Consider the following 20,844-nt stretch of genomic DNA (forward strand, 5'->3'; position numbering starts at 1 on the left):
CCTGTCAGCTGTGGCCATTCCCACTGCATTTGTTGCCTCAGAGAGTAACAGGTGCCTCAGAAGTGCACATTTTGCCTCAAACTTAAATTGAGAGCTTGAAAAAAATGTGAGCTAAAGTCAAAATGGCTCATGATGGAAAGCTAACTCTGACCAGCCTCCAGACCTGGGACATTACTCTCCTCCCCCCCCATACGGCAATTCCTGGTGAGGCTGATCCCATCAACATCATTGGCTCAGCACTCTCTGGTGACTTCAAAGAGGAAATTCTTGGATTCCTCTCAAAAAGTCTCAAAAAAGCAGGCCACTAGTCCCCCGAGTAGGGAATCAGCCAAGAGAATGAGTTCTCCTACAAGGTTGACTATGTTGGTACCGAGTGACCCATGACTAGGTACCCACAAGGCTGCATGATCCTCAGGTACCGTTACTACCAATAAGCCCAAAGATCATAAGGAGGCAGGCTTGGCTAGATCAGTACTCTAGAGGGGAAAGGATCTGCGAAGAACAATGCAGCTCCTCTAAAGTTGAACCAATGGAGTCTTATAGAGAATCGGTACTGAGTATTTCAGCTCCACAAAAGGCTAGGGCAATATCTGCTAGCCATTTGTCGGTCCACAAAATACCTCCAGTACCGTTGACTCTTTCCACTTCAACAGTCTCTGCTCAGCCAACAGCTGCTTCAATGCCAAAGGAATTTTGGTTCCCTAAAGACTTGATGGTCTCGGAGATGCCTGAATCACCTTTGCTAGGCATCAACATGACTGCAGTACTGATTATGTCCCAGTCCCCTGACTTACATATGCTACCAAGACAATCTCCTCCACCATCCATGACTGCTACACCCCGTCAAGCGACGACGAGGTAGATGATGGGTATTACCTATACTCTGTGTCTGTGCAAGGCTCTATATGACAACATCATTGATCTAGCCATGTAGAAACCGATCAATCTATCACCAGGGTAGACAAGGCCCACCCACTTGGTATGAACACCCTTGATGCCCCCATCCAGGCACTTTGCACCACCTCAGTGGCCATACTGGGACCCATGGGCAGCATATAGATACCAATTCTTGAGGATCTTTGAGGAACATCAGGAGAGACTAAACAAGGAGGCTACACCTGTGATCAACATTTCTTCATGTTTCCTGATGAAACTGTTGTTCCTCTCCCACCATCTAGAGCAGGCGACTTCAAGCAGTTGCAAGACCTCTTTAAGAAAGTAGTGGATTCACTACAAATCTTGCTTGAAGAAGTCAGTCACAGTACAAAGTGATCAACATCTTGCAGACATGATCATTGGCCCAAATTGCACTCCCCGTCAGCGAGGTCTTGCTCGAAAACTATATGGTAGACATCAGCTACAATACCTCCTTCATGCAAACAGGCAGGCTAAAAATGTGTGCCATTAAAAGATATGGACTTTTTATTTTCTTACCCATCCCCAAATTTCAGCACGATCGACCATATATTTACCCTTATCCTCATCCATCTCCACCCATGTTTCTTCCATCATGATTGGAGAATGGATTTACATGCACTATGGATACCTTAGGTACATATATTGGGATACCTTCCACAAGAAGTACTTGACCTTGGCTGTTTCCTCTCCTCACCCCCACCCCCTCACCCATATACATCAAGGTTCCCAGATATTTGCTGATTTCTTCCTCAATATCAAACAAAAGTATATCTGTTGCCCAATTGGTTAGGTGTATCCCATCCTCTCTGAATAACTCGGGTGCCCAGTTTGATAAGTCTAGATGAGTAATTACCAATCCTCTTGGTCACATATGAATTTAGCCACTTCCATATTCATGTACTCCCTAGCCCAGTGGTCCTCAACCAGGGGTATGTGTACCCCTCGGGGTACACAGAGGTCTTCCAGGGGGTACATCAACTCATGTAGATATTTGCCTAGTTTTACAACAGGCTATATAAAAAGCACTGGCAAAACCAGTACAAACTGAAATTACATACAGACAAAATGAGAAAGTAAACAATTTTTCAGCAGTAGTGTGCGATGACACTTGTATTTTTTATGTCTGATTTTGTAAGCAAATAATTGTTAAGTGAGGTGAAACTTGGGGGTATGCAAGACAAACTGACTCCTGAAAGGGGTACAGTAGTCTGGAAAGGTTGAGAACCACTGCTCTACCCTTTCCAACCCATGGAGGCTTGATGGCTTCCTTCGGTATGCTCTGTTGTATCAGTTCAGACCAAATAATCATCACTCCAAGGAAAAAATTCTGCGCCAAAAAATCTGCGCCAAATCCCATTTAGCTCTGATCATCAAGTTGATTTCCTCACACATTCCTAAATCATTTTTACTGAGGTGAAAAATAGTCACATCCAGTGGCTGTTACCAGGTTGCCAAAGAGTGTACAAGGGGTATCAGCTGGTCCCAAAGTATTCCCCCTCTTTGATCCGTTCCTTTGCTCCCTATAGATTGCCCTTCCATCCATGCTGACTCAGGAATGCTTCATTAGTGAGACCCAATATGTGAACCTATGGGCCATATGCACAATATTATGCACACACCTCTGTCTCCAATTCCTGAGCCCAGTCGTGATCCCGAAGGAAGGAATAAACATAAAGAGTTTAGCACATAAACACTTCACTATCCTTGTTGACAGGGGCCTCCAACCTGTATGCATTTGGATCCCACCATTGATATGCTTGATTTGTTGGGCTCCCATTCTAACGTATGCTATGGATGTAACCAATCAATCTTGAACAAATTCGCTAAGGGAACCTCAACAATAGGCATTCTTTTACATTGTCATGAACTGAAATTTCGTTCTCCAAGGTAACTCCCTCCGAGGAAAGAGTGACACATACATTAAGCTTTGACTGTTTTGCACTACCTTTTCCCCTATTGTACTTATGGCCTGCCCTCAAAATCTTTTGCTTTAAAATACTCTCCATGTGAGACTTGAAATTATAGGACATATCCTTTTGCTTGGAATTAATATTCTAAAGCCTGTCTTGGTTGTGGTGCTGCACGGAGCTCAAGAAACGGAATGCCATTCCTCTATAATTCTTGTATTACATGCTGTTGTTTCACTTTGCATGTTAACTATATAGCTAGATGGGTTTTGCACTCTCCTTTCAGGTACATTTGAACTAACAGATTCTGAAAGACATTCTTCTGGCACCATCAACATTGAACTAAAATGGAGGTTCGCCTATCTACCTCCAAGTGGATCAGCAATGGCAGCAGACCTAGTGAGTTACATCCAAAATGAAAAATCAACAGCAACTAAATTACCAATGAAGGAAGAAGTGCAGACTCTAATCCTGACCCCTTCTTTTACTTCATCAATGACAGTAAGTAATCTAACAAATTCAAAGAAGTTAGAGATAGAAAAGACCTATTACAGTAGGTCATCCTATCAACCTTGCCAAGTAGGATTAATCCCTACAATACAGTGCATTTAATAGAGACTAGTAGAAATACTTCATACAACCACCAGTTGGATTTCTGCTGGAAGAAAAGGCCTCTATTTTATCACTTTTGAAGCTTTTAAAAGTCTTCTGTACACATAGACAATTGTAAAGGAGAGACAAAGCAAACATTAACCTTTTTAGATAGAACCATTTTCTAGACATTTCAAATTATTTACCTTTTTGTTTTTAAAATAAGTAAATTCCAAATCCTCAATCAGATTTTACAGGGAAATATTTCAGTATTGTTCATTAATTTTCCAAACAATGCTAGCTTCCACTGTTTCTACCTGTCACCTAAAAGTTCCCAGAGAAGGAACTGAGAGAAATACAGACATTGGGAGAGCGCAAGAGGAAAAACAGACACTCAGAAGCAGAATTATGAGGTGGTAGGCTGTGGCAGAACAGGCATGCCTGCCTCTTTGGCTCTCAGCTCTCTCCAGGCTTTTGGCGCTTGTTGTGTGGCTGGAGTGGTCAGTCAGCAAACCCCTCTTGCTGTTCTCCTGCTTTCAGCCTTCCTCTAGTAACCACCTATAGCTTTCTCCAGGGACCTGCTGGAGTCTCCTGGTGTCTGGAAGCTCTCACTTACAGATCACTTGCTCCCAAGCAACTCTCACCTGCCCTTTTCCTGACTGACTCGTCCACTCTCTGTTTCTTCCCCATTTCTGTGGTCCAGGTGCTAATTAGGAAGCAGCTTATGAGTCATGAGTGCTTTGGCCTCTTTGTTCTTAAAGGGCCAGTACTACATTGTGACAAACACCTTTTTTAATTATATTGATTTATCCTAGGTACCAAAGCCCAAACCAAGGCAGCGTACTGCTCTAGCAGACAAGAAAGTGTCTTTTATGGATGTCAGCATACTACCGATTCCAGTGAGGTTTAAGTATTTTCTTAAGAGTTTATGTGTTGAAAATGTACTCATGCAATAATTTAAACAAATTATTGTACCAATAATTACTATTTTAATCAGCTGAAGCCAGTTAACTAAAATGGAGTCTCTCACGTCAGTTGTAAAATGTCCTGAGATGAGTGTTAAGTGTAGTTTATTATTTGTTAATATGGTGTATTAATTATATTTGGCCTATATACAGTTACGTTCTTCTGTTCATAAATGCATTTGATAACCTTAATTAATCACATTAAAAACATAGTATCAGTGTTGATCTACAACTCTTCCTACTGTCAGTTAAATTTTAGTCAGATTTGTTTTGAACAGTAATAAATACCAAAGAGCATAAGTATAAACTAAGTCAATCTATTGTAAGTTCACCATAAAAGATCAAATTCAGCACTGATGGAATCAAACTTTTTCAAAAGCCTAAATCTGAAAAATGAAAGTAGGAAGTGTGTGTGAGTGTTTATATGAAATATGTAAGGCTTCCACTTAAATGTAACTTTAGTCACATTAGACTTCTATATAAGTAATATAAACATATTTTGGGACCAGATTTATTCACAAGGACCATTCCCCCACCCCTTCCTAATTTGCTCCACAAATATTTGAAGAAACATTTTTTGCTATTTGGAGTCTGTCTACCTGATTTGCAGGTATAATTTGATGCATAAGGTTGGGATTTTCAAAGGGAGTTAGGTGCCCAAACCCTATTGAAATTCAGTAGGATTTAGGTGCTCAACTCTGTTCTTTGAAAAGCCGAGCTTTGCTGTGCAAATGACCTAAATTCCTGGCAAAAGTAATATTAGTAAAAGTTTCCATTAATTAAAAAAAAAAAAAGAATCAAAACAGCTTTTTGTATGGATTATAGCCCAGACATTGCAGCACTGTATTAGTGTAAGAGAATCAGAAACACAAATGGGTTAGAAATAAACGTAAACCTTAGTAGTCTATTTACTTTGTCTGGGTATGGTACACTCTGGTTCTTAGATATTCATGTGACCTTTTTGACAATACAAATAATTGCAGCTGCTTAAAGGAGGTTCATTTGAAAGCTGGGCTGAAAGCCTGCCTTTTATGTGTTAGTTTTTGTAGTATCGGTTAACTATGTCTCCTTATTGTGTGCCAATACCTCAGAGCCCTGTTGCTGATGCAGACAATGAAGAAGTTTCACAAAAAATTAAGGCTGACACACTTACTGTTTCAAATGTTCCAGAGGTATGAGGTGGTTCAAGTTTTATGATGTCATATACCAATTTGTGCTTGAATTCTGTTTATATGTTGATAGCTGTAGCAGAAAATTCAATATCAGCTTTGTTTAGTCATGCGCTAAGAGTAAAACTGTAATACAGTGGTATTCTAGTTGTTTGGTAATTAGAATTTTAATTGGTTCTCTTGATGAATAACTAGAGTAGAGAAATTGACTAAGTGGTCAGGAATGAAGTTGGTATCAACATTATCATCCAAGTGCTGTGTGTTCATCAACTGCTAAGTAACTAGGAAATCCAAGATAAGAATCTAAGAGAAAAAATTACTTGATTTGTCAGGTAGGTCAAATGAATGTTTTAGTAAATGGTTTTATACAGGCATACAAGACATGTCATGTTATATATTAAAGAATCAAAAGTACAGTGCCAAGAAGGATTAGAGTTCATGGAAGGACCGTGCATAATACTGCCATTATGGGCTGCTGTCCAACTTACTGCTTCTTTACACGGTATGTAGCCTTCCAACTGTACATGCAGAGGAAATAGAAAGAAGAAAAAAAATACATTTAGCAGGCTAAGCCTGGATCAGTATTTGGATGGAGGAAATTTCATTAAATGCATTGGAATATAGGTGATTCAGTGACTGACATTATTTCCTCTCAACCACTACTAAGTTAGTAATATTCCTACATAATTCCTTATGCTTTTAACACTTGAATTAAATGCATCTCCTCCCTCCCTTTAAAGATGATCACTAGATAAGAGCAAAAAAATTCCACCAATTTTGGAATATATTCTGAATACGTAAAATACCAAGGGTAAGAAAAGTATTAAATACATAATTTATTTTAAACCTACCCTTTCTTTTCTTTTATATCTCTTGAAATGTTGGATAACCACCTTTTGGTTCACCTGTCCAGTGTATCACACTAGTCAAGTCACATTTGCCATCACTCTGAACTGGAGACTTTACCTTTCTCTGTTCCCCAGAGGAAAATAAGGATAATTAAATAGTTTTGCAAACCTGTGCAAGGATATTCATTTCTGGCACCTGACCTTCCTTCCAAATCCAAGACATTTAGATTACACCTTTCTTACTGCCAGCAATGGCTGCGGCAGAAACTTGGCAGCAGCTATGTCCTGTCAGTGCTCCTGACAAATTATCAGTCTGGTGAGCTAACAGAACAGTGGTTCAGTGCTCCTGATTTTACATTCATACTCCTCTGTTTAAAGCTTATTTTGAGGGCAAATAAGCAAGCTAATTCCCCCAATTTACCTCCAGGGAACACATTTAAAGGGGTTTGGTTCCCCTGGCTGCGCTCTTTCTGTTTGTTCCTCCTCCCCTTAAGGCAGAGCAAGCCAAATAGAATGAGCCAAAGATTACAAGGAGCTCCATCTGTTAGGAGATCATCTCGTGAGCTGCAAAAAGGGAGCTCTGCCACTGCCACTGTTTTTCATAAAGAATGCTCCACTGGCCAAGGATTGTCTGGAGCACACAGTGTCCCAGCTCTGATTTGTCTCCTATGCCAATGGAGGGCCTAAAGCCAGCTTCATACCAGCAGAGAACTGTTCAATTGATGGAAGAGTCCTCAGTCGCTTCTTAAAGTTACTTTGTATTGCTGCAGTGGTCTAGACTAGTGGAGGGACTCACCTGGCCCAAGAATAGAATGGTTATGGGAAGCCCTGGAGCCCCATGCCTCCAATATTGTAGGGGGACAGGTGCAGCTCAAATGTCTGACTGGAGAGAGAAATCAGACCCAGAAAGAAAATGATCTGGTAACAAGCTTTACTGGGCTCCCTATAGAGCAGATAAAACTTAGTCCAGCAGAATTGATGGGTGTAATATCCCTGATTTGGTACATACTGGAAAAGGTACCATGATCTGTGATTTCTGTGGATCTAAAAGAGGGGGGGGAAGAGAACTTTTGAGAAAATTATAAACTAAAGCATTCTCTTACCCTCGATTTTTGAGGCATTAAATATATAATTTTTAAACTGGCTCTTTTTTAGTGCCATTTTCAGTTCATGAAGACACTGCATAAAGGCTAATCAAGGTTATAAAAATACCATCTGAATAATAATTTTTCTAAAAATAAATGGTTTAAAATACAAGTTAAATGTTTTGAAACCATCAGAGGCTGCATTTATGTTGACAGATGCCAAGAGATTTTATGAATTATATCTTTAGAAATGTAAATGGTTATTAATTTGTCCTTTTTACTCTGTCAGATATTTGTTATTGCAGTTGATAATTGATGAGCTTTTCATTGCTCTCTATCCTGTTTAAGCTATATCATTACTAACAGGTCACATATATAATGCATACAAGCCATAAATCTTCAAGTTTTAAGTCTCAGTAGCTTTTCCTATTCTAGTAGGTGTTCTAAATACCACAGAATGTCTATAAATATACCTACTTTTATATTGCTTGCCTTATTTGAGGTTATACAGGAAAGAGTGGCAGATGATAAAGTAAAGGAAACTTCTGAAGAAATTCAGCAGAAAAAAGATGACCTTTCTCGACTATCTGAGGGTCAGTTGGCTGACCAGAGCTCGGCTACTTCTGGAGATGAAACAGAAATAACTGAGGAATTGGAACCAGAAGGTAACTTTATTTTTATAAATTATAAATGAATCTATTTAATTAATAAAGCTACTTCTCTTTCCATTTTAAGCATTTTTGTTGACAGTGGGAGCTACCTCATTATAAGAAGGTTCATGACAGAAATTATATTCTGGTGTTCCTCATGACTGTACCTGGGTGGGTTTGTTGGTGTTATTCTTAACCCAACAGGAAGCTATATAGTAACTGAATGCAAAAATCTGGTATCTGACCTAGTTTCATAAAATATTAAAGGAAACCTGGCTTCTGTTTTAAACGTCTTTATATTCTCCCTTCAGAAGAGTGATGTTCTAAAGACTGTTTTAAAAAATGTTCCTCTTTTGTCTGCAGATAACAGCCAACAGTAATATCAGAGATCATCACAGACAATGAGAGGGCAGTACATCTTATCACATCTGTGACTTCAAGTTATTAGAGGCAGATTTATATACAGACTACAAAAGTCAGGTCATCCTGTTCTAGCTCTTATTTTAAGCTTAGTATCAGGGAATCCAGCTGAGTCCTTGCCTACTAAATAAGGGCAGGAACAGGATACAAGATTTTTATATTCAGTTGTTTATAGCTTCTTGTTAGGCCTTCTGTTCCCATTAGGACTGCAAAAATCAAGAGTTAACTCCCTCTGCTTTTTATTTTTTTATTTATTTATTTTTTTTTACTCTAGCAAAACTGAGCTGAAGGCTTTGTAGAAGTGTCTGCCTGAATCCAACCCTAACCTGTTTCTGAAAAATTATTTTGCAATGTAGTCATTTATGTGCAAGCTGCTGAAACCTAGACAGTGGAAATCAAAGCTTAATGCAATATTCCTTTTAGGGGCTGTCAATTAATCGCGGTTAACTCAAGCAATTAAATCAAAACAAATTAACTTGATTAAAAAGTTAATCACAGTTTTAATTGCACTGTTAATAATAGAATACCAATAGACATTTATTATAAATATCTTTGTTTTTCTACGTTTTCAAATATATCAATTTCAGTTACAACACAGAATACAAAGTGCTCACTTTTATATTATTTTTATTACAAATATTTGTACTGTAAAAAAGATAAAAGAAATATTTTTCAATTCACTTCATACAAGTGCAGTCTCTTTATTGTGAAATGCAACTTACAAATGTAGAAAGTTTTTTTTTTACATAGTGCACTCAAAAACAAAACAATGTAAAACTTAAGAGCCTACAAGTCCACTGAGTCCTACTTCTTTTTCAGCCAGTCGCTAAGAGAAGCATGTTTGTTTACATTTACAGGCTGCTTCTTATTTACAGTGTCACCTGAAAGTGAAAACAGGTGTTTGTATGGCACGATTGTAGCTAGTGTTGCAAGGTATTTACATGCCAGATACTCTAAACTTTTGTGTGCCTCTTCATGCTTGACTTGTAGATTGAACTGTCTTTTGTTTATCTTTTTTGCAGTGCAAATATTTGTAATAAAAAAATAATATGAAGTGAACACTCTACATTTTGTATTCTGTAATTTGTATTTGTAATTGAAATCAATATATTTTGAAAATGTTGAAAAACATCCAAAATATTTATAATAAATGTAAATTGTTGTTCTGTTATTAAGTGTGCAATTAAAACCGGGATTAATCATGATTAATTTTTTAAATAATTTGACAGCCTTAATTCCAATATTAAACTAATCTTTGTTTACACTGTTGTTTATCACAGGAGATTTGATACAATTGTACCTCTGTTTCCACGATCATAGCCATTAGTGTTTTTAGCAGATCAGAAGAAAAACAAGGGACTTTCTAGACCATTTAGTAGTCATCGATTTGCTTGTTTCATGGTCTGCAAATGAGAAAAGATTTGCATGACTTTCTCAAACTGTATTTATTAGAAAAACTAGTATTATGCTCCTAGGTTTCTCAACAAATCTCAGATGGACTGCAAATACAGAATTTTTTAACTGTTTTTTTCCCCAACAGATCAAGGTAAAAGACAGGCAACTGATGCCATGGAATCAATAATAACTGACAGTGATGACTGTATTGTTCCTAGCCCAGTGTCCAACAATATTAAACAGGTCAGTCAGTATATTTATGGCAATTAAATGCTTCTGTTCGGGAAATTATGAAAATCTAAGAAAAACATATTTTAAATGCGTCTGCCTCTAATATCAGAAGTGAAATATCAAGGGCTAAATTTTCAAAGAGCCTTCAGTTTTTATGTGTATCTGTTTCAAACTGAAATAGGAAACTTGCGCACACACATCAGGTAACTTAGCCTAATGACCTGATTATGCATGCAAAAGAGGTTTTCTATATACATAAGTTAAGCTGTAAATTTTCAGTCATCTTCAAAAACTTGGCCCTCAGGTCAGGCACTTACGGATCTGACTATGTAATATATGTGCAGGTACAGGTTTGCAAGCATAAACAAATAATATGCAAATTATATGCAGCTATCATTTGTGTCCAGTACAACTTTCTTGCTTAGGAAGCCTTTACATTGCATTTAGAACATAAAGCAGTAACCCAAGAAAGCTAGGTAGCATTGTAAATTATAGTAGATGAGACTTGGGTTCAAATGAGAAAAACAGATTTGTTCGTCTCATCTCAAATCACGCATCCCTTTTTCACATTTTAGTATAATTAGAACTTCTCATGAAGAGCCCAGTCCAATTGCCATTTAAGTCAAAGAAAGTTGGGTCAGCCCTAAGGGATGTCTACTCTGCAACCAGGGTGTGTGATTGTAGCTCGTGTAGACATAATCTAGCTACATTGAATCTAGTTAGCTCTGCTGTTAAAGCAGTGAAGCTGTGGCATTGCGAGCTTCAGCATGGACTGGACATGCCCACCTAGAACCCTGACTAGTAACTTGTATGGCTAGCCCACACTGAAGTCTGTGCTGCCGTGGCTTTTTTGTTGGGATATGTCTTCATGAGCTGCAGCCACACCCCCTGATTGCAGTGGAGACATACACTAAGAAGAGTGTAGAACTGGATACCATTGTGTCACGCTGTCTGGAGTGGCTCATGACTGACCGTGCCAATCTCGGGGCAGACTGTCAAAAGCAGGGCAGAGCCCCTCTTTCCCCCCCCCCCCAACTAGTGGTATATTCTATCATTAGATTTCATCAACCCAGTAACAAACGTGAACTCCTGATTCACTGCAATGTCTTACCATGGAGTCACAGATAATTCCCTTGGGCGCTCCAGTCTATCTTGCCCCCAGGTAAACTGGACTTAGTAATAAATGGTCACTTACACCAAAAATCAGAAAATATTCAGGTTGCTCCCAGTACCAAGAGACCAGAAACTTACCCCAGATCAATTTGTACCTTAGATCTCCCACCAAAGACAACGCTGGTAGCCAAGCATATAATAAACTAATTAAGGATTTATTAACTAGGAAAAAGAAATGAGAGAGTTATTTACAGATTAAAGCAGGCAACATATATACACAAAAGAGTTCAGTCTGTGGTTCCAAAATGTTACAAAGATGTTGTGATCTGTCAGAACTGAATGTCTTTTTAGGGCTAAGCCAGGTTGACCCTGGTGATCTCTGCTTTTTTTGTTTCTTAGCTCCAGCCCTTGTAAGAGTCCAGACAGCAAAGAGATGAAAAATTTTCATGTCAGCTGTCTTTATTTCCCTCTTCCAAGTTCAAGCTGATGGGACGAGCTTTCTCTCACATAGCACCTTCATGGGTATAAGAGGGCCATTAAACCAGGCTTTGAGTCATGATGTTCCACAATGGTCCACTAAGTCTTGATAGTTCTTCTGGATGGGCAGGACTGAGCACTTTTCCTGCCTAGGTTCACAAGTTCAGAGCAAGCATTTTTACAATTATAAAGCATAACTTACATATTACCTTATAGTGCAGGATATAGACATTACAAGTAAGATTAATGCATGCAGCAACTTATAACCATTTCATAAAATCTAAACACTAAACACATTCTTACATGTTCAACACCTATCTTGAACAATATTAACATATAGGTGAGCTGGTCTGATTTCCAGCTATGAATTTGTCAGTGCTCAGCTGATGCCTACAGACTTGGCAAGAGGTGGCACCTAGTTTACCAGCATCACACATGGAATTTTGCAAGTCTGATTGAGGTGCATGGGCAGAGATGTATGTGATATTTGCACAACAGCCACCCACTTTAAGTCTGTATTTTAAAAAAAAACCAAACACACACACTTCACTTTTTAAAGCATGTCTCTTAAGGTTTGTTTTTTTATTAAAAATGGTTTCAGAAATACCCAGCCAGACCTAATTATCAGGAGAAAAAAGCTTGTAGGTCACACCATTATTCATGATGTTTATTAACCTAAACAGGCAAAAAGAATCAAGGAGTTTTCATGGATGGACTCCACACACAGAAGAATTGCCACTCCAATTACTCCCCTGAATTTAAATATTACACCAGATGGCCTCAAATCAAGAATTTATCTTCCCTACAAGTCTTCAACACTAGCAAGCTCACACCAATGCAGGCCTGATCTTTGTAAGGCAATTTGGGTCAAATGATAGTAAACCATATGCAATCCCTGAAGCTGGATATGTATTCTTCCTTATGATTTCAGTTATCCCTTCTCCCCAGCTGCACTTATGTTAGGAAATGTTATTCCACCAAACTTTGCTTGAAGCCCAGTTGAGCATAAGCATAAGCTAACAAAAATAGGTCTTCCTCTCAAAATTTGTGTTCCATAAACCCCTCTGAATATTGTGGACACCTCCACTATTTCTGAGATATGCCCTCTAAAAGTATACTGTGGACACCTCCACTATTTCTGCTCAAACTGTCTATGTTAAGAATAAGAATCAGTTTATTATTTATATTTAAATGGACTTTTAGGCTGAGTTTTAAAAGCAGAATGTTCATTCTGGAAAGTTAAAATGTTGGAGTCATTAACTAAGCGACTTTGGATTGCAGGACATTTTGTAAGTTTGTAATTGGTGTGAAAGAAAGTTCCACTCTAAAATAAAAAGTACTGAAGACAGTCTTCAGTCTGAAAAAACAACCAAAAAAATCCAAAACGACAAAAAAAAAAACAAAAAAAACACCCCACCCCAAACAATAACTGAATTTGGCCAGTTAGACTAAGTATTGGCTCCATTCTAGTGAACATTCTTTCTGATTTCTCAATTTTCCTCATAAATTCACAATGCCACAGATCCTTTTTCTGTTAGGATTTCCAATGCCCTTACTAAAGGGATTGTTTTGCATGTTTTATTTCTTCTGTCCGCCTAATCGATCAAATGCTCAAAAGTAGATAGTTGCTGTTCATTACCAGCTTTTTGGTCCTCCCTTCTTTGCAAAATACTGGTGGTTTTTTGTTTTGTTTTGTTTTTTTTGGGGGGGTGTTGTAGTTTAATTCTAGGACAATAAAAAACTTTCTCTCTGCATCTCTGAATTTTCAGATAAACTGAACTCAAATGCATTTAGCATCATTTACCTACAGGCAAAAAGAAAATGAGTACTTGTGGCACCTTAGAGACTAACCAATTTATTTGCTCAAATAAATTGGTTAGTCTCTAAGGTGCCACAAGTACTCCTTTTCTTTTTGCGAATACAAACTAACACGGCTGTTACTCTGAAATTTACCTACAGGGTAATTTTTAATACATTTCATCCACTGAAATATTTCCTCCCACATTTGACCTTTAAAGTCCCAAATGAAAAAGTTCTGTTTTAAGTTCCAATTCAACAAGATACTTAAGTATGAGAATATTACTATTAACTTCAGTATTATTATTCACATGCTAAAAGTTAAGCATGTGCTTAAGTACCTTGCTCAATTGAGACCTTAGTTAACTTTCTAGGAAGTGGTTTAAACACTTGAGTATTCTGTCCTTGTATATAAGAAATGTAGGTCCAAATCCTGCACCCACAAAAGGGCCAAATAAAGTTTAAAGGATGCAGTGCTTGGCAGGAGAAAAGGAGAGGAAATTTCACACTCAACTGTACTGAGAATGTATCTGCAACTCCACAGGGAAAGGAATATGGGTGTGCTGAGGATTTGTCAGAGGGTTTAAGTGCATTATCATAGCACTGATATACATGGCTGCAAATCTATAGGAGTGTAAGCAATAGGTCCTTAGCAGGACTCAAGCTTGCTGCAGTGATTCCTCTAGCTCTATTACCAATACAAACCCTTGCTTCCATGGTCCTTTTTCTTCTGATTTGTTTGTGTGTTAGTTATTATTATTTCCTATGCCAGTCTTTCTATTTGGAGCAGTGGTGGGCAATCTGCAGCCCATCACGGTAATCTGCTGGTGGGCTGCGAGACAGTTTGTTTACACTGACGGTCCGCAGGCACAGCTGCCCACAGCTCCCAGTGGCTGCAGTTCGCCGTTCCCCAGACAATGGGAGCTGTGAGAAGTGGCAGCTAGCACATCCCTGCGCTGCTTCCTGCAGCTCCCATTGGCCGGGGAATGGCGAACCGCGGCCACTAGGAGCTGCGGGCGGCCATGCCTGTGGACGGTCAATGTAAACAAACTGTCTCGCAGCCCACCAGTGGAATACCCTGATGGGCCGCGTGCGGCCCGCAGACCACAGGTTACCCACCACTGATCTGGAGGAATCCCATTTTCAGTCAAAAGGAGTTCTGCAGGAGTGCCGGAACAGATATTTTTGGTAATTTTTTTGAATCAGATTTCAGTTAATCTGAATTTTAACGGACAGCAGTTTTAGAAGTGTAAGTGTTACTAGATTAGACTATTCTAAAAATTGCAGTCTTCTTTTAGTAATTAATAAAGAAATGTAATTAATTTTTATGTGTTAATCTAATAACTGAAGATGTTGATAGAAATAGTATAAATTCTAGAAGTTCTGTTCTTCAACAATCATGCCATTACCAAATTACAAGAAGGTCTATAGATAACTTGCCTTTAATGTTTCAAGAGGTGGAGAGTCCATTTTCAATGTAAGTTCCATCTTAAATTATAGCCATTTGCTGATTAAAACACTACATCCAAAATCTTAACAGGAATATTTAAATGTTATTTGGTTAAAATATATTACATTAGTTAATTTTATGGTGCCTGCTCTGTGATACCAGAACCACACACAGTATCTTGTTCTATAGAATAAAAGTTATTTGTAAACAATTTTAGCAGTGGGTGCTTGTGTTAAGGTATTTCTGTAATAACAGTGTCTGCTTTACAAGAATCGAATGTGTTTGTAATTAGATTTTATTAGAACATTAATACTTACAATTCTTGCTACTAAAATATTTGTGCTAGTATAATCTACTGAGAAGCATAATTCTTGTTAGAAATTCTGTAGTTAATCTTATCGATGTGTGACTGTTGTGCTTTAAGCACTTTAATTTTAACTTTTTTCCAGTTTTAATACTTACATCTAATCTTCTATAGACAAATTATTTTTAATAATTAAGGGTCTGATTGTGGAAATATCCTCAACTCTTAAGAGTTAGGTCAGTAGGAGGTAAGAGGGGGAGTAGATTGGGACAACGACCGTCTGGGGTGGGCAGGTTGGAACTGGAGGCTGATTTGGGGAGAGGAAAACTGGGAGAGTGAGTTTCGATGGGAGGGGAGACAGGTATTGACTGGGCAAGGAGAGTTGGACTGAGATCTAGTGGGACAGGGGAAATTAGGGGAGAGGAAACAGATCTGATGAGGAGCTGGAGCAAAGCGGGAGAACAGGGATTGACAGGACAAAGAGACGAAGATCTGGAGAGGGAAGGCTCTGAATCATAGAATATCAGGGTTGGAAGGGACCCCAGAAGGTCATCTAGTCCAACCCCCTGCTCGAAGCAGGACCAATTCCCAGTTAAATCATCCCAGCCAGGGCTTTGTCAAGCCTGACCTTAAAAACCTCTAAGGAAGGAGATTCTACCACCTCCCTAGGTAACGCATTCCAGTGTTTCACCACCCTCTTAGTGAAAAAGTTTTTCCTAATATCCAATCTAAACTTCCCCCACTGCAACTTAAGACCATTACTCCTCGTTCTGTCATCTGCTACCATTGAGAACAGTCTAGAGCCATCCTCTTTGGAACCCCCTTTCAGGTAGTTGAAAGCAGCTATCAAATCCCCCCTCATTCTTCTCTTCTGCAGGCTAAACAATCCCAGCTCCTTCAGCCTCTCCTCATAACTCATGTGTTCCAGACCCCTAATCATTTTTGTTGCCCTTCGCTGGACTCTCTCCAATTTATCCACATCCTTCTTGAAGTGTGGGGCCCAAAACTGGACACAGTACTCCAGATGAGGCCTCACCAATGTCGAATAGAGGGGAACGATCACGTCCCTCGATCTGCTCGCTATGCCCCTACTTATACATCCCAAAATGCCATTGGCCTTCTTGGCAACAAGGGCACACTGCTGACTCATATCCAGCTTCTCGTCCACTGTCACCCCTAGGTCCTTTTCCGCAGAACTGCTGCCTAGCCATTCGGTCCCTAGTCTGTAGCTGTGCATTGGATTCTTCCGTCCTAAGTGCAGGACCCTGCACTTATCCTTATTGAACCTCATCAGATTTCTTTTGGCCCAATCCTCCAATTTGTCTAGGTCCTTCTGTATCCTATCCCTCCCCTCCAGCATATCTACCACTCCTCCCAGTTTAGTATCATCCGCAAATTTGCTGAGAGTGCAATCCACACCATCCTCCAGATCATTTATGAAGATATTGAACAAAACCGGCCCCAGGACCGACCCTTGGGGCACTCCACTTGATACCGGCTGCCAACTAGACATGGAGCCATTGATCACTACCCGTTGAGCCCGACAATCTAGCCAGCTTTCTACCCACCTTATAGTGCATTGGACTGAGATTGGACATGGAGCCCAGGGTGGGAGATTGGGACTGAAAGTAAGTGGAGATGGGGAATGTGAATAGTGGGATGTAACTGGAGGCCAGGGTGGGGAAGGAGAGACTGACAGGGTGAGGAGCTTGGAACTGGGACTTGCTGGGCAAAGAGCTGAGGACAAGAAGCTGAGAGGTTGGGTGGGGAGTGGAACCTGGGAATGGCTGGATGAAAGAGACTGGGACTAGCATGAGAAGCCTGAGGAGTGGAGACTGGGACTGGCTACATAAGAGAATGTGACTGGGATGAGGAGCCAGGAGTAGGGAAGAAGCAAGACTGGGACAAGCACAGGTTGAAGGAGACCAGGCAGAAGGGGTCACACTTCGGAGAAATGGGCAGAAGAGTCTGTGCCCATTAGAGAAGACCTCTCCAGCACCTGGAATGGAATCCAAGATTCCTGAGTCTCACCATTCCTCTGCTGTCAAAAAATATCTGTAAAAGCAACTGGTAAAGTGTCCCATCTTGTCTAGTGCTGGCCCACATGCAGGATTACAACCTACTACAGCTATTATTTACGCCATTGGTTGAAGTGGCAGAGGTCTGTGTGGTGGATCTAAATGTTCCAACGATGCTGATGACCCATGTGCGTGTGAGTATGATGCCACAAAATGGAATTTTTCAGTTTACTTTTTTTAAAAACCTGGGAAATTACACACACACAGTCTCTCTCTCTCTCTCTCTCTCTCTCTCTCTCTCTCTCTCTCGGGAGGACATTGTTCATGTTGCAAAGTCAAGCACTCAGAAGCTAGAAAATGCCAGAATTAAGGTTGCCTTAATTCAGGCCCCTTGTGTATGCATTAACTTGCAGTCTTTAATTACATGATGACATACAAAGATCCCTGCCTCATTCAGTGAACAGGATGGACCTGCTCTGGGGATGAATTAGGGTTGTGTGTGTGTGTGTGTGTGTGTGTGTGTGTAGTGCAAGAGGCTGTTTTCTGTAGGAACCCTGCTTCATTTGTTGCAGAAGTTGGAAAGTGTGGAGTGAAAGAGGCAGCAGGGTGGTGCAGGATCAGAGAGGTTGATCTCATGGTTATTGAATGCTGCCTCTGGACAATTGGAGTCTATCCCTGCCTCTGCCACAGAATTCTGTGTGATGTGATGCTAGTCAAGTCACACCAACATTTTCATAGTTAATTACTAATTGTGTTCCTCATTTTCTGTGTGCCTGACTAGATATCCTGCAGTCTGATTTGCAGAAGTACTGAGTACATACAGCAGCACCTGCAGTCAATGAGAGCCTTTTTTGACATATATTGTAAAATGCTGTATAATGCTAAGTACTTTGAAAAATCAAGTCCTGAGTGTCTCAAATTGAACACCCAAAATTAGTGGATACTTTGGGACTTAATATCTCTGTACTTCCATTCCCCATCTGTAAAGTCGGAATAATACACCCTCATATGACAGAGATGTTGTAAAAATAATCCTTCTGGAGCATTAAGATTCTGTAGCAATGATCACCCCAGAAAAGCCCATCAGGAAATTAATAGTTCTGGCTTCAGAGCAGGGTTTGACTGGTGTGAAATAAAATAAGGCCTTGGGTCAGACATTGAATAATGAGGAAAAAACAAAATATTGAATAGCTGTCTATTAAATGAGCACCATCCATTCTGTGCAGTGAATGAGGCAGGAGTCTTTGGGGGTGGAAATGGTGTGTGATCATATAATTAAAGACTCTATCACAATGCATATGTACAAGGGAGCTGAATTCAGTTTGCACAGGCAGCTTTAACTCTGGCATTTCCTAATGTTTGAGGGCTTGATTTTGCTACCGTAATGATAATCTTTTCACATAAATGTTTTGTGTTTGATATATGTATATTACAGTGTACAGGTGTCTTGATACCCCCTATTGGGGACACAGAAGACCTGCCACACTGATGGTGTCCCTAGAAGGAGGCTCCACTGAATCAGAATAATTCCTGTGATTTCAGGGATTAATTTCCATCCAGAGTTCAGAGGCAGTTTATGGAGGCACTACCATCTGTAAGCTAATTAAGTACAGCTGGGGCTATTTAGACTCAACACCTTGAAAGAATGCTGTGTTGGGCTGACCAGAAACCATGAAAGGGATCCCTGTGGAAAACATAGGAGCTACCATTTATGATTTATATTATTGTGGGGTTTTTTTTCCATTTATTGTTTGTTAAACTGCACAAAAGGAAAGTGCAGCTGGAGGCTTTCATCAGCCTGGTGCCACTTTGAGTTAAAACAGAACTCATACATTAATTACTTGCCCACAGAGAGTAATTGTGTTTGAAACCTGAATCTCCAAGAAACTTTTTCTTGTTATTCTCTTCCTGATCCTGTACTTCATGCAGAAAACCTGCTAGTGGTTGTCTTTATTTACACAGAAAGCACCAGTTCTCTCTCTGAGGCAGACACCATGCCCACTGCTCAAGAGGAGTCATTTCCATTGTCATGACCTCCACAGTACCCACCCTGTCCTTATCAGCATCTTGCCTCACTTCCATTGACTTTAAGATGTTGACAACATTTTAAACTGACATTTAGTTTTTAATGAGCTGAAATGTTCACAGGTCATTTTTCTGATCCTTCCCTATCTTTCTTCTAACTGCAGCACTGAGAGCCATTTTTCCAAAGAAACTTTTTCACAGTCTCTGTTTTCGTGGTGCAACTTTGCTCGTGCACTCTCTTGCATGTACTGTTTTGTGCGTTTGTATAAAAGATAGAATGGACACATCTGAAAAGAGCATTTCCTTGACTTTAGCATGCTAAGGGGAGTTTCATGAGTAGTTTCATGAGTAGTTTCTACTGTTGTTTGTATGCACAAGAGATAATCTGCAAAAATGGTTGTCACATAATTACACGCACACAACATAGAATAAGTTTGGAAAACTTGGTTCTGTACATTTTCTTTCAATAAAAATGTTGTAAGGGTCTCCTAAAGACTTTAATTTCGCCGAATTGACCTTAAGTTGAGCAGTCTTTATAAAGTAAAGAAGTTAGTTCCTCAAAAAAAAATTGACTGTAAGATTTCTAACTGTCTGCATAATGAGTACTTGAGTGATTTTTCCTGTTGTGTCTGAGAAGGTTATTTGAGTGATATCACACTGTTATAACCTACTTGGGCTGATTGACCTTGGCTTTGTAACAGTCCGAAATGTGATTATCTACAATGGTCAATAATAGTCTGATTTGTGGTCAAACACTATCTCAGTTAAGCATGAGCAACATCTTATAACGTAACCAGCTATATTAAGCAATGTTTCATGCATGATTGGCTGCACATCTATTCATCACTTTTTACGGAGGTTTAGAAGTCTACCACCTATCTGAATTAGAGAGAGATACCGAAGTTATTTTAATAGGTGGAACTGCATTATCTTTAATTACATAGTAAATGCCATAAAATTCTTTAATCTGTAACAGTGTGAACTAAACTGGAAATTACTCGTCACCATTAAGCCAAACAAGAATGTAGTTGATGTACAAATTTAGAGTTGTACTGCAGTTTATTTTATCAAAATGATTTAGGCACAATCATACAAGATTTTCTGTTTTAGAAAGATTAGTTTATGGATCATTAGTATCTTCCTTTCCCTATTGATCTGTTCATCAGGAAACAAAGCAAATGTGCAAGAAAGTAGATAAGATTACTGAAGAACCTAGAAGTTTCTAAGTATTACATCAATAGATTTGAACTAAGGTTGGTGTTGGTGGCCTGGATCATATAATTCAAAATTAGGTGACAAATGGGTTCCTGTATCTGAAAACTTGATTAATTCAAAGAATACAATTTATAAAAATTAAATTGAAGTAATCTTCTTTTAATTAAAAATCAGTACCTGAGAGAAATATCCTGCAATCATTCAAACATGGTAAATAAAACTTCTGATTGTTACAGATCATGCTAATTATATTGTGAATCTGAACT

At 39.2% G+C, this 20,844-nt stretch overlaps 1 protein-coding gene across 9 annotated transcripts in view; it reads left to right on the plus strand.

The window, feature by feature from the left end:
• The window catches only part of RPGRIP1L (RPGRIP1 like), a 142,070-nt gene that overhangs the window by 77,801 nt on the left and 43,425 nt on the right, over positions 1-20,844 (plus strand). For 5 of the 9 annotated variants that reach the window (XM_073307595.1, XM_073307597.1, XM_073307594.1 and 2 more), the window contains 5 exons: positions 3,112-3,326; positions 4,232-4,315; positions 5,473-5,553; positions 7,986-8,148; positions 10,094-10,191. In XM_073307595.1, the coding sequence (XP_073163696.1) occupies positions 3,112-3,326; positions 4,232-4,315; positions 5,473-5,553; positions 7,986-8,148; positions 10,094-10,191 (641 nt within the window). Of the gene's footprint in view, positions 1-3,111; positions 3,327-4,231; positions 4,316-5,472; positions 5,554-7,985; positions 8,149-10,093; positions 10,192-11,691; positions 12,037-12,452; positions 12,622-15,465; positions 15,945-17,413; positions 17,533-20,844 lie in introns of those variants that run through there. The other 4 variants (XM_073307599.1, XM_073307600.1, XM_073307601.1 and 1 more) reach the window with 4 other exon arrangements.

Source organism: Lepidochelys kempii, chromosome 12 (genome assembly GCF_965140265.1).
Source record: "Lepidochelys kempii isolate rLepKem1 chromosome 12, rLepKem1.hap2, whole genome shotgun sequence".
NCBI classification, from domain to species: domain Eukaryota; kingdom Metazoa; phylum Chordata; order Testudines; family Cheloniidae; genus Lepidochelys; species Lepidochelys kempii.